Raw genomic sequence first — 14,306 nt, forward strand, 5'->3', positions numbered from 1 at the left:
GGAAAACACAGTGGTGACACTTTACTTAAAGGTCCTGTCTATCCACCTGTTTCCGCAGGAATTTACTGATGAATTATGTGTGGGACTCATCCGGGTATTCTGGGACCGTCAATGACGGTCGGGATTACGATACGTCACACTCGGCTCGGCTGCGACGCAGCTGCGAGCCCACCTTCTACGCAATGCATGATGGGACGCTGGAAACTTGTAGATAACACGTCATTATTTTTCCAAACATTGGATCGGGACCCATTTGTGGGTTGCAAACACGTTTTTATGGGTCCCTTTGTTTTATTATTATTATTACAGTAGCCTATTTCAAAAAATATTTTCAAAAACATTCCTGAAAAATACACAAAATTTCTACATTTCTTAAAAACAAAATTCAATGATTTTTTTTTCCTCTGTAATTTCATGAGGAAATCAGTCTACACATTAGAGAATGTGGAAAATGTGTTATTTTGGTCAACGATTGCCTGTTATCTCTCCTATGGCACCAATACAGCATGGAATAGTGGATAAAATTGTATCCAACGATAGCAAAATATTCTTGGTTTTGGGTCTGAGAGAAGTGTATACATCTCATCAAATGGTGCTCCGTGGCTCAAATGCCAAATGAATAACGAACCTTGATATGAAAAAAAGGTTGAAACCCACTGCTTTACTATGGCAGCTCTCAGGGACGTGCAGAGATTGTTAGAGGGGCAGGGGCTGACATTTTTAAAAGGGCCTTTTGGTGAAAATATCGGAAATAGCTTGGAGGTCGGCTATTTTCGGTGCTTGATCCCACACTGAACTAAGCATAATCAAGTCAATACTGGAGATGTGGTGTAACGGCATGGATTTCTGCACAGAGGGCAATTCTTTCAACATAAGATCTGCATTCAAGTTCAGGAGAGTTTGGACAAGGCAATTCTCTTAAATGCTGCCTTCAGGTATGGCATGGAAAGAGACCATTTGCATTTCTTTCACCATAGTAAAAACTGCTGGAGAGGGCACTTTTTACAGATGGATAAAAGGGCAGGGGCTCAAGCCAGCTTTGATGTCTGTGTGTGCCGTGCCTGCCAGCTCTTATACCTGCCAGGATGCCACTGCGGACCCCGGGTATGCCGGGGATCTGGGTGACGTTGTTGTTGGTGAAGTAGGGGTCGCAGGTGGCGTTGAGGTGCTCCGAGTCGCAGAAGCTCCTCCACAGCTGAGTGGTGACCGTGTCGTTGTCCACCTCCAGCACCTTGGCACACACCTCGTAACCCTTGGAGGCCAGCGTTCGGTTCCCCAGGACACACACCCTGCCAGGGAGGGAGACAACGGAAGAGTCCTTGAGAACTAAAAAATACGTTTTATCTATCACTCATCCCATGAAGCATGTAACGATTCACACAACTCACGATACAATTCAAATCAAGATACTAGGTTCATGATACGTTTTTTTGACAGAAAATTACAGAATGACAGAAAGATCGTTAAATTGAAACTAAAAGCTGCACTATGTAACTGTGTGTGTGCTGAAATGTTTTACCATTGAGCTAATAGCGTCTGACTGCTTGCTCGGGGGAAAAGAGAATTTAATTTGGTGTCAGATCCTGTCTCGGTGAGATGACTTTGGGGTCGCTGTAGACAATTAGCTTATTGTGCAACATTGTTTTCTCACTCAACAGTAAACAAACCAACACAGTAAAGGGTTGGGTATCTGCACATTTCTAAAGTGACAATTTAATGACTTTTACATTTTAATTTATCCCATTTAGGACTGATGCCGATTCTAAAAATGGCACCTAAATCCTAATCTACATGACGTTTTCGGATTAACTTCAAATATTCGTTAAAAAATTACAAAATAATTATGCTGCTATATGCTGTACACAACAACAACAACCCGGTTCCCATCTTGTGAGGTCCTAAATTGGTTAATAGCAAATATTACGTGGGAAAGAGACAAACAATGTGAAAATAGCCGATCGACAAGCTCACAATGCCGGTCGCGGCCTGAAAAGTTGGGTAACCCATATGGCTTACGGGAAGACGGGCGGGTCGAGGGCGCTCTTGATGACGCCGGCGTAGACGGCCAGGATGGAGAGGATGACGGCGGCCAGGAACACCAGTGCCAGCTTGTTGACGTACTTCACCCCCACGAACACCAGCAGGGCCATGAGGCCCAGCACCACGCTGCCCAGCACACGCATGTTGTTGAGCAGCGCCCGCTCAGCCTCCACGCCCTCCAGGCCCTCCAGGCGGAAGACGGCCGCCTGCGGCAGGAGGTAGATCTGTGACAGTAAGGGAGTGCAGAGAGAGGCGTTATCGTGGATTCCACCAAAGATTTTGTTTAATTTAGGAGGATAGGATAGGCCATTGTAGCTCCTACAAGGGAAATGGGACACAAATCCCACACATGGTCTCCTATAAGTGGGCGCCGGCGTCTGACGCCAAATCTCGCGAAAGTCCTGTTTACTGGTGCTACAGTAGATCCCGCGAGAGTGTGTTGCTGGGACGGAGAAAGGTCAATAATAAAGTTGATTTTCTCCATTTTAATATGAACATGTTGGTACTCAGTACACAGAAGCCTATATATATAAATATATATATATGCTTAGTTAAACTTTGTACATTTTACTGTATTACCCAAAGTCGGCAAATACTTCTGACTGCGCATAATCGCACATCCACAGGTATGGACTAGTTTACCAAAACTTTACATAGACAGAAAGAGAGACATGGAAATGATTTTGATGATTATGCAAAATGTAATAGCGATGCCAGGCCTACCAGCAGGATCTCTATGCAGCCCAGGATGTACATGGTACCTACCAGTAGGATCTCTATGCAGCCCAGGATGTACATGGTACCTACCAGTAGGATCTCTATGCAGCCCAGGATGTACATGGTACCTACCAGTAGGATCTCTATGCAGCCCAGGATGTACATGGTACCTACCAGTAGGATCTCTATGCAGCCCAGAATGTACATGGCTCCGGCGAAGGTGGTCCCCAGGTAGAAGCAGATCCCCACGGCTCCCCCGAACTCCGGACCCAGCGAACGGGAGATCATGTAGTACGCCCCACCGGCTGTGTGCACAGAGGACAACACAACTCAGTACACAGCAGCTTATATGCTTAGTTAAACTTTGTACATTTTACTGTATTACCCAAAGTCTGCAAAAGCTTTTGACTGCACACATCTACATGTATGGTTGACTAGTTGACCAAAACTTTACATAGACAGAGAGAGAGACAGAAGAAACAAAACATACAGTACATGTGCAGGGGAACAGGTTTCCATTTCGACCCCCCCCCACTTCGAAACCCCCCCACTTCCCCCCCCTCCCACTTCGACCTCCCCCCATTTCGACCTCGCCTCACCCCCCCACTTCGACCCCCTCCCACTTCGACCCCCCCCCATTTCGACCGCGCACCACCCCCCCACTTCGACCCCCCCCCATTTCGACCGCCCCCCCCCCCCCCCCCCCCCCCCCTCCGACCTGGGGTGTGCAAGCGACCTCCACGGATCCCGCAGTCTCTCTCATTCTCTCTCTCCATCTCCATCTCTCTCTCCCTCTTCTCTTTCTCCATCTCCCTCCCTCTCTCTCTCTCTCTCTGTCTCTGTCTCTCTCTCTCTCTTTATTATTGCTATTATTATAATTATTATTATAATTGTTATTATGGCGCAGGTCTGGTGCGTAATAGGCTACTAATGACTAATTCCTGCTCTCATACTCTCTCTCCATCTCTCTCTCCCTCTTCTCTCTCTCCAGACAATTAAAACATGATTTATATACATTGAATGAATACAGACACTTCACAGATACAGTACTTAAAATTAGAAAAATCCCTTGAGAATTGACCGAGCAATAAGGCTTTGTGCGTCCACCGAGGCGGCGCCAACACCCAGGCAGCATCGGAGCTTCCTCCGGGGGTCCCCGGGCCCCGCGGACCACCGCCTGTCACCCCGCCGTTCAGTGGGCACCTGGGCCAGCCTGCCAGGCCCACCGGAGCCCCGGGCAGCCCCCTACGCCCTACTGGAGCCACTGACAGCAACGACGCGCCATTCCCCGCATTAATGATTGAATAATATCCTACAGAACAGATGAAATCACGTAGCTGTAATGTAGGCTATATTGCTGGCTTAATTTGTTAATTATCAGGAGCAATAAATATAGTCTATATATGCCTACTTGATTTAACAATAAATAGGCTCAAGAAAGTTGCAAATTTACAATTGGTCACTGTGACATGGCTTATTTATCAAATCTAATCAAAGCTTTATATAGGCTATGGCTTTGCGTCGCTCACCCGAAAGATCTGCAAACTCGGCAAGCATGTTGTGTAGAGTCTGTATAGACATACACCTCGTTGTGTGCTTGTAGGCCTAAATCGTCTATTTTTCGCTGTTTGGCGACCAATCCCGACCCTCCGCGGGTTCTGGCTGCACGGGGTCTGTCTTGTTATCAATCTTCGGCCAAAAACTGAAGGATATGGAATATAGGCTACTGACAAGGCGCACCTTCGCACGACGCTAATAGGCTCTTATTAATCAGAGTTTCTGATTAATAAGAGGCTGTAGCGTCGTGCTCTATATCTCCTCTGATTCAGAGGAGATAGAGAAAGGTGTGTGCGTGTGGGGACTGAACTGGACCCTCCTGTCTATAGGCTACTTTCCTGTGCGTCTTTGACCTACTGTACCAACCACAGAAGCCTACCACACACACAGACACACTCCCTGGGTAGGTCTGTTATTGAGCTGGCCATATAACGCATTGTACTTTTTCTTGGAGTAGGCTATTTGCTTTATTCAATCATACATGCATTTTGCACCAGTGCTTATTACTGCCTATTTTGCTTAGGCCTATTTAATATGCAATGAATTAATTAAACGGGTATAGGGATTAATGGCATCAATGGACTGTTACTGTATATGGACAGCCTTAAGCGGAGGACACATTTCTTTATGGCTGCTTTTCAACCAGTGGTCCTTGAGGGGATCCCAGGTGGTCCCCAGCTAAAGAGTTGTGGACCACCTTATATCTGTAACTAAAATGAAACCAAATGGACCCACCCGTTAACTGTAAGCGTAAAATGAATTGACGGTATAGCTGGCACGGAGCGCGACGCGTCTGTCTGTCTGTCTGGAGCGCGACGCGTCTGTCTGTCTGTCTGTCTGTCTGTCTGTCTGTCTGTCTGTCTGTCTGTCTGTCTGTCTGTCCGTCCATCACAGCGGCGCTTGCACCCCCCCCCCCCCCCCCCCCCCCGGTATTTATCTATCCATCCAGAGCGCGCGCGACAGACAGAAAGGCAGGCAGCGCGACAGACGACCAGCTCTTGTCTTTGTCTCTCTCTCTCTCTCTCTCTCTCTCTCTCTCTCTCTCTCTCTCTCTCTCTCACAGAATGGAAACGACAGTTACCATACTACCAGACCAGTAACGACTCATCGAGAGAGGGAGAGGTTCATATATAGAGGATACAGCCAAAAGCGACCTGATCATTTAGTTGACAGCGCCATGCAGCCGTTAACTGCTGCTGCTTATTTAAGAATCAAATGACAGAAAGAGAGAGAGGGAGAGAGCGATCGATCCACTCCCAGCCAGTGTGCATAAAGTTCAAGTTCATTTAGGCCTACGTGTATATTCGTTTTTCCCGAGGGGCGATTGGCCTACATAACTTAAGAGCGCAAATGTGTGCGTGTGCGTGTGCGTGTGTGTGCGTGCGTGTGTGCGTGTGTGTGTGTCCAGAAACGTTTTGGAAACGCCACCTTAATTGTCTTCTTGGCTTGCGATCATAAATAGCCTACGAATAACGAAACCACCAGCAAAATATCCTATATCCTTCATCAGATAAATTAAGGGGACTGGGGTAAAGGGATATAAGAAATTGTCCATTTTAGAAGTATTTAAGCATTTTTGTTCGTTTAATGCACTTGTATATGGAGCGATTGGAGCCTATTAGACTATATTATAGGCCTATGGGCCGTCAGGCGCACAAATATGGATTGTTTATGTGATGATGATAATGATATAGATATAGGCCTAATGCAACAGCGCGACAATAGGTGCATTTACATGACCAATCTGATCTAAATAAAGACAGACAGACAGACAGACAGACAGACAGACAGACAGACAGACAGACAGACAGACAGACAGACAGACAGACAGACAGACAGCGTTGTGCACAACTGTGCGACTTGTCAGTAGCTATATATTCCATGTCCATCAGTTTTGGGCCGACGATATCATTTGATAACAAGACAGACCCCAGCCAAACTGCGAAAAATTGCCGATCTACAAGCTCACAAAGAGATGTGTCTACAGACTACACAACATGCATGCTTGCGAGTTTGCAGATCTGGTGAGCTACCCAAAGGCATACTATAAAGCTTTGATTAGATTTGATTAAATAAGCCATGTCACAGTGACCCATTGTAATTTGGCAACTTTTTTGAGCCTATTTATTGTTAAATCAAGTAGGCGTAGGCTATAGACTATATTTATTGCTCCTAATAATTAACAAATTAAGCCAGCAATATAGCCTACATTACAGCTACGTGATTTCATCTGTTCTGTAGGATATTATTCAATCATTAATGCGGGGAATGGCGCGTCGTTGCTGTCCGTGGCTCCAGTAGGGCGTAGGGGGCTGCCCGGGGCTCCGGTGGGCCTGGCAGGCTGGCCCAGGTGCCCACTGAACGGCGGGGTGACAGGCGGTGGTCCGCGGGGCCCGGGGACCCCCGGAGGAAGCTCCGATGCTGCCTGGGTGTTGGCGCCGCCTCGGTGGACGCACAAAGCCTTATTGCTCGGTCAATTCTCAAGGGATTTTTCTAATTTTAAGTACTGTATATCTGTGAAGTGTCTGTATTCATTCAGTGTATATAAATGTTTTAATTGTCCCTCCATCAAACCATCAAGCTTGAAGTAGGCCTACAGAAATAATACTAGCCCGTTACAAGATTGCGTTGAGAGAGAGAGAGAGAGAGAGAGAGAGAGAGAGAGAGAGAGAAAGAGAAAGAGAGAGAAAGACAGAAAGAAAGAAAGAAAGAAAGAAAGAAAGAAAGAAAGAAAGAGAGAGAGAGAGAGATGGGGGGGAGATGCACATAAACTCATTCCTTTTTTTTTCTTCTTCCACCCCTATGAACTGCCGCTCTACGTGTTGCTCTACGCACAGCTGAATCGTTCGCTTATAGAAGCAGCGGCCGCGCATTGCTTTTGCAAAAATAGAAGGGCTTTCCTAGGGTCGGAGTGGTGATGTCTATAGCAAAACGGGGACACCCTGCCTTTCCGACAGGTTTATTCGAAATGGCGTTGTTTCTAAATCGAGACGTTTAGGGTCGTAAAGGCGATGTGCATAGAAAAGAGGGAGCACCCCGCCATTTCGACCCATAGAAGTCAATGGTCGGAGTGGCAGGGCGTCGGTATGGCGGGGTGTAACCCATGTGCAGACGGTGAAAGCAACACAGACAGACACTCACCTGGTACAACTCCATTTGTTGCGATGGCACTCATAGAGATGGCTGTTAGCATGGTCTGAAAATGAAGCACAGCCGAGAGCAGTGATTGAGACCACATTTGATATGAATTAAAACCACGACCCCTGTATTAAAATCCTCTGTGTTCATTTAAAGGAGTAGTTCCCAAAATTGACTTATTTTCTATCAATTACACATGAAGCCTTTTTTTCCTAAGCAAATTATTTGATGACCGACGGAGTCTATCTGAGCCTTTGTATTTATTAAATTAATAACACCTAGGCCTATATAAAACATATCAAACAGTCTACATTTCTGAAAAGTAAAGGCATATATTTAATTCAGTTTGACCAGAAGCAGAACACATCCCTGCTGCGTGCTGCCCATAGAAAATGTAGTCAACAATGGTTACACATCATTTAAAGGGTTATTTCACTTTCAAAAAAACTTTTGGTAATTTTATCATCTAATCAGGCTTTTATGAATACCCTGAACAGTTTTTAATTTGCTTGATTGAATATTTAGATATTTGATGTAAATGTTACCAGGCCCTCCAGGCCCAGGGCCTCTCCCCACACACACCCATTGTAACTTCAAACTTCATTTTAACCATGATAGATTCATTAAAAACACCCATTATTTTTTCTGGTGACTCATAATACCCTCCTAATATGTGAGCAGGCCGTGTTTTTTCGATAACTGTTTTCATTTATTTTTAATAATTATTTTTTTGTATTTCATTTTTTCATTTTTTTTTTTAATAAATGAAAAAGGTTATCGAAAAAACACGGCCTGCTCACATATTAGGAGGAGGAGGGTATTATGAGTCACCAGAAAAAATAATGGGTGTTTTTAATGAATCTATCATGGTTAAAATGAAGTTTGAAGTTACAATGGGTGTGTGTGGGGAGAGAAGCCCTACCACTGCTCCCTGTTGAAAGTGGAATATCCCTTTAAAGGACCTACACCATGAATTTTCACTTTTTCTATTTTAAAACCTTTTTTTGGGGTCCCACTGGCACCTTCTATCCTCACAAAGTCCTATTTCTGTACATTGTGTCTTTCTCTGGTTTTGGGAAGACAGAGATGAAAAGCTTTCCACGGGTTCTCAGAACAGTGCTGTTCTGAGAGTTGACGCATGTGACGTCACACGCGTTTCCCATTTTTTTTTCAGTCAAAAAACATTTTTTTTTTAAATTTTTTTTTTTTTTTTTTTAAATCTTTTTTTTCAAAAATGTTTTTTTTCAAAACTTTTTTTTTTTCAAAAAACTTTTTTTTTTCAAAAACATTTTTTTCAAAAACTTTTTTTTTTTCAAAAAACTTTTTTTTTCAAAAAACTTTTTTTTTTCAAAAAACTTTTTTTTTCAAAAAACTTCTTTTTTTTTTTTTCTGGAAAAACCCCACTAGATGCGCCCCTGAGCAAACAGAGGCCGTTTTGGTATTGCAGCTGGAGAGCGTCATTATAGTAGAGCTAGAACAAACAAAAAGAATGGTCAGAGTGTTTGTTGAGGGTTAAAACCTGTCTAAGACTCAATTTTGAGCATATATTTATACAAAAAATATAGTTTTAAAAGCATGGTGTAGGCCCTTTAACAATTCGGTTTGGCCTTATTTGATGTGAGTAGCCTAATATGATGTGAGTTATGCCTATGCATAACTAGATAAAAAAAAAATCGGAATGGCAGGGTATAGCGGAACACCGACTTTCTGTGAAAAAAAAAAAAAAAAAAAAAAAAAATCGGAATCCTGGTGTTTCTCAGTCTCTTTGTGTTTCGGAATGCCAGGGTTTCGGAATCCCGATGTTTCGGAAAGGAGGACGGTCCCCGTCAACGATATATATTTTGGCGGGCCTTGATGGTGCCGTAATGGCTGATTTTACACTTGGCTGCATGCTGAAAATAGACAATCCAAAAGCTCACAACGTGTCGGAAACTTGTCTTTTAGTTCTTCTGGATCTCTTCTCCACCACTAGTTCACTCCACCACTGTAGTTTAGGCTAGTTTTTAGTTGTTGAAAAATTGTCAATTTATATTTAGTCTCAGTTTTAGTCAACATAGCTTAGTCGACAAAGGTTTTTCACCATATTTTTAGTCGAGGAACTTAACACTGGTTGATATGTCACTAGGACCTCCTAGACAGCAGCATGTCAGAGATGTTCTCCTGGACTTCCCTCACACTGCGCTCCAGGTACACCTTCTTCTGCTCCAGAACCTTCATGCTCCGCTCGTCCGTCTCCCGTCTGTCCGTCAGACGCTTGTTCATCTCGTCCTTGGACTGCAGAATGAACGCGCGTCCCGCTCTCTCGTACATACGCGTGGCGTCGGGCAGCGGGGCGATTTCGCTGCGCGTGAAGTCGGTCATTTCCTTTGCGCAGCTCAGCCGTTCCATCTGCAGCTCGACCGACTTCACCTTCTTCTGGGCGTCAATCATCTGAGTGTAGAGCGTTTCTAATTGGAGGTCATCTCCGGGGGCAGCCATGATGGACGATTAGTCCGCCAGTGCTGTTGTCAGAGTACTTGTAGACCTATGTACTGTATGATGTCACTATGACGTCAGTCATCTCTATATTTGGGTATAACCGAGGGCAGAAACAAAAGAAAATCGCACCTGTGCGAAGTCACTTTGCATGGTATCAAACACGACGCACGCGCATATCTCCATGTATGGGCCGTTCTGTCCGTGATGTTAGTTATTTCCATACATGGAGTTCCGTGCTCATTTCGCGCTCCTACACACAAAGCCAGACGTAGGAGCGGTCAGCACTGCTCAAAAACAGACTGACTGACTGACTGACAGAGATATAGATGTAACAACAAGGCCGATGTCTGTTAGGAACGATGCCCGATAGTGTAATAGGGCAATAAGTGTAATAAAGAAAAAAAGAGTGTAATAAGTGTAATATTAAGCAGGGATCCCCTCACTCACCGTGGAACAGCACATGAAGACGATGACGAAGGAGCCAAAGACGCCGCCGATGCCGACCATCCAGGTCATCCTGAGGAAGAGGATGACTCCGAAGATGTTCTGGATGCAGGGCAGGTACACTCCCATCAGGGTGCCCAGCTGAGGAGCCTGGAAACACACAGTCGAATGTTCTGAGTTATTTGTATTTACTTGCGCCCAGGGACGTGCAGAGAATGTTAGAGAGGCAGGGGCTAAAACTTCTAAAAGGGCCTTTTGGTGCAAATATAGAAAATAGCAGACCTCCATGCTCACAACGCGTCGCGTTGTGAGCATGGAGGTCGGCTATTTTCGGTGTGTGACACCACACTGAACTAAGAATAATCAAGTGAATACTGGAGATGTGGCGTAACTGCATGGATTTCTACACAGAGAGGGCAATTCTCTCAACATAAGATCCTGGGGGGGCATTTGCATTTCTTTCACCATGATGAAAACTGCATTTATGGTCTGGAAAGATCGCTTTTTAAAGACCCAATGAAATGACCATTTTGGGTATTTTATTTTGAAGTTTCAGTTTGAAAAGGAAGCCTGTGTGTTTCTGAACCAATCCGAGGGGACCAGCCCTTCAGGCGATGGGATTTAAAATCTGAGTAATGTGAGTAATGGGAGCCAGCAATGGGAAACAAACAGGTGAATGTAATCAAAGGTTCATTTATATGCAAGCGGACCTGTCTATGTCATCACTTTTTGAATTTCTGTTCACAGGAAGTAATTAAGAATGGCCTATTTAGGGACCTTTGATATAAGCCCCCTTTGATGTCTACTGTATGTATACGTTTATACATAATCCACAAATGAAAAAGCCCAGGAAGAAGATCTTATTATAGGCCTACACTCCCCTATCTACTATTAGAAGTCATCCACTGCCAATGAGTACCTACATCACAATGATTCATCAAATAAAAAAGAGGAAAACAATATTAAATGAGAGGAAAAAATATATACAAATATATATATATATACTTTTAAATTAATTAACACATTTTTTCAAACTGAAATATCGTTGTAAAACTCCTTGCTTTCAGAATTCCATAACTTTAACAGATCTCAATATGTCACGGGAGGTGAAGCATGGTGACACGTTGTGAGCTAGATCTGCTATTTATTTTTTGACACATTTCTAGGATTTAAGTGGTTAAATGGGTGGTCTAGGACTCGATAAAATGGGGAATGGCATCAGACCCAAAAAGCTGGCATCATCGGTTTGAGCTCTGGAGAAAATCACCCTGTCTGACTAATAGCAATCCTTTATTCACATCATATGGCAGCGATTTAAAATACAAGCCTGCCACAAACGGTGAAAAACCCTCACATCAACCTGTGTGCGCAGATTTAAAATTGTCCTGTGAGAATATGGATTTAAGACTTTCATAGGAAGTCCATGTCACATAACAGATGCTGAGTATAGGAACGTACTCTTGCCCTTACAGCTGTTACATTTGTATGGTACAACGTCTGTAGAGCTACCTCTGGTGTTATACCGATGGGTGTCTCTGACATTTACACTACAGTAAGTACTTGGGTACCTCACTGTTTGCACTTCTGTGAACCATACACATTTTCGCGTGCGATATTCTCTCCTCGATACGAAAATGCAGGGAGAAAATGGGTTCTGGTCTAAGGATTTTTATTGCGCTAGCACATACCTCCCAAAACAAAACAATTAGATTAAATCATTTTGTTTTGGGAGGTCTGTAACTGTGCTGCTGGTGCAATAAAAATCATCTATTGTTAATCACTCCAATCTTTATGGACATGTGGCTTGGCCTTGGTTAATGGGAAACACATTAATGGCAGAGGGTTTTATTGTTTGTTCAAATGCTGGCCATAAAAATCTAGGATCGTTTGCGGAAGATCAGCTTCAAATGAGTTCATGAAGGCATACTGGTTTCCCAGCTGGTAAAAACAACAACGCAACATGTGGTCTGAACTTAAAGGACAACTCTGCGCTAATTACCATCTAGGCGCATTTTCCTACTTATTATTTATCCCAAATGACTGACAAATGTTTGGTCGAAATATTGCTACGCTCCCCTGCGGCACCCCTGGACTGGCATCACAGCACCCAAGGGTGCCACGGGAACCACTTTGGGAAACCCTGGTGTAGAGAGTCTACCTTGACAGGTTTCTTGGTTTGTCGCGCTCCCTCCTCGCTGTTCTCGGCCTCTTCGTGCTCCTTGCTGCCGGTGGGCAGGTTGGAGTAGTTAGCCAAGCTGCTGAGAAGACCGCTGACCATGGGACTGGTGTCCATTTCATCCTAACACAACACAGAGAGACAGTAACTAACTAGAGACCATGGGGGTCCCATCCTAATTTACAGTACACTTCAAGACCGAATAAGACATACTAAAGCTTACTAAATAATAAGAAATAATGTGTTGGTAATTATAACTAATATGTTTTATTAGACAGAAACAAAGACAGAATAGCAGAAAGAGCGGATACATTCTCTGGCACCGGCACCTGCCGTGGAACTACCGGGCACGTACCGCTGCACGACCGGCAGTTCGAACGGCAGTCGCACTGCATCGCCGGCGATAGGCCTGGCAGTTCGACCGGCAGTCCCGTCAGACGGACCGGCGGCCGCTGCTCGGACCGGCAGGTCCCGTCGGGGTAAACTGCCGGTCCGTGCGGTGGTGGCTGCCGTGGCAGTTACCAGCGATGCCGGTCCTACCTACAGTTCCGTGCGGCGGCCACCGGTCCTATCGCCGGGCGATGCAGCACGACTAAGTACTATGTTCTATCCGTCTGTCTTTCAATGTTATATGAGATACTTAAAGTGTGGTTCCTGTGGAAATAAGCTTCGGCTTTCTAGGATCTCCTTTTAGTTGACCTTGTACCAGTGATTTGTACTGTCATGAAACTGTACTTTTTTCTATTGCAAACTTCTAATAAATTCTTCAATCAATCAAACTGATGGTCGAACTGCCGGTCGGCAGGTGCCAGTGCCAGAGAATGTATTCGCTCTTTCTGCTATTCTGTCTTTGTTTCTGTCTAATAAAACATATTAGTTCTAATTACCAACACATTATTTCTTATTATGGCTTTATTATGTCTTATTCGGTCTTAAAGTGTACAGTAAAATCAACACTAGTTTCTGTGTGTTTGTGCGTGCGTGCGTGGGGCCATGGTGTTGCCATCATACTTAGCTCCTTTCGGAACCTCTCCCTCCGAGATGAGGTTCCTCACAAATGTCATCCACGATCGGTCAGTTGCGGGGAAACTCCGCCGTTAAGGAACACTCACCTTTTGTGAACATCCTATCCAAAAAGTAAAGGTCCCATACCGGTCTCTCAGGTGTTTACTTCTCAAGCATGGAAGAAAATCTAAGCATTGAGTTGAAATAAAGAGTTTAAATTGATCATTTTGTCAGCCAGTGCCATGTTTTTTAGTCATTCCGGAAGTTGCAGCCGCATTACTCCTCTGGTCTGATGGTATGAACACAACGAAAGAGTGGGGAAAATAATGCACCGGCTGACAAAACGAGCGATATAAACTATTTATTTCAACACGCTGCTTAGATTTTCTTCTGCTAGGATGTTCACAAAAGGTAAGAAGTGTTCCTCGATGGCGGAGCTTCCCCGCAACGGACCGATTGTGGATGACGTTTGTGAGGAACCTCATCTCGGAGCTGCATAGCGGAGGGAGCGGTTCCGAAAGGACTGCAGGTTAGGGTTCTCCACAGTGTGTGTGTGTGTGTGTGTGTGTGTGTGTGTGCGTGTGCGTGTGTGTGCGTGTGCGTACCTCAAACAGGGCCATGTTGTGTCCATCATACTGCAGGTTGTTCTCCACAGTGCTGGTGATGAAAGGACTGCTCTCCTTGCAGGCGTCGCCCTCACCTGGACACAAACATAGATAATGAATCTTTCTTTGATGTTTACGCAGAAGCA

At 44.6% G+C, this 14,306-nt stretch overlaps 1 protein-coding gene across 1 annotated transcript in view; it reads right to left on the minus strand.

Annotated features, from left to right (window-relative positions):
- Window positions 1–14,306, minus strand: part of LOC308291737 (solute carrier family 12 member 5-like) — a gene marked incomplete at both ends in the record, with an annotated part of 90,064 nt that overhangs the window by 39,047 nt on the left and 36,711 nt on the right. Inside the window, 7 exons of the mRNA XM_080733865.1 lie at window positions 1,078–1,289; window positions 2,017–2,264; window positions 2,932–3,062; window positions 7,456–7,510; window positions 10,378–10,524; window positions 12,533–12,673; window positions 14,161–14,255. Coding sequence (XP_080589991.1) covers window positions 1,078–1,289; window positions 2,017–2,264; window positions 2,932–3,062; window positions 7,456–7,510; window positions 10,378–10,524; window positions 12,533–12,673; window positions 14,161–14,255 — 1,029 coding nt within the window. The remainder of the gene's footprint in view (window positions 1–1,077; window positions 1,290–2,016; window positions 2,265–2,931; window positions 3,063–7,455; window positions 7,511–10,377; window positions 10,525–12,532; window positions 12,674–14,160; window positions 14,256–14,306) is intronic.

The sequence above is a fragment of the Nannobrachium achirus genome, assembly GCF_963921795.1.
Source record: "Nannobrachium achirus genome assembly, chromosome: 9".
In the NCBI taxonomy this organism is placed as follows: Eukaryota; Metazoa; Chordata; class Actinopteri; order Myctophiformes; family Myctophidae; genus Nannobrachium; species Nannobrachium achirus.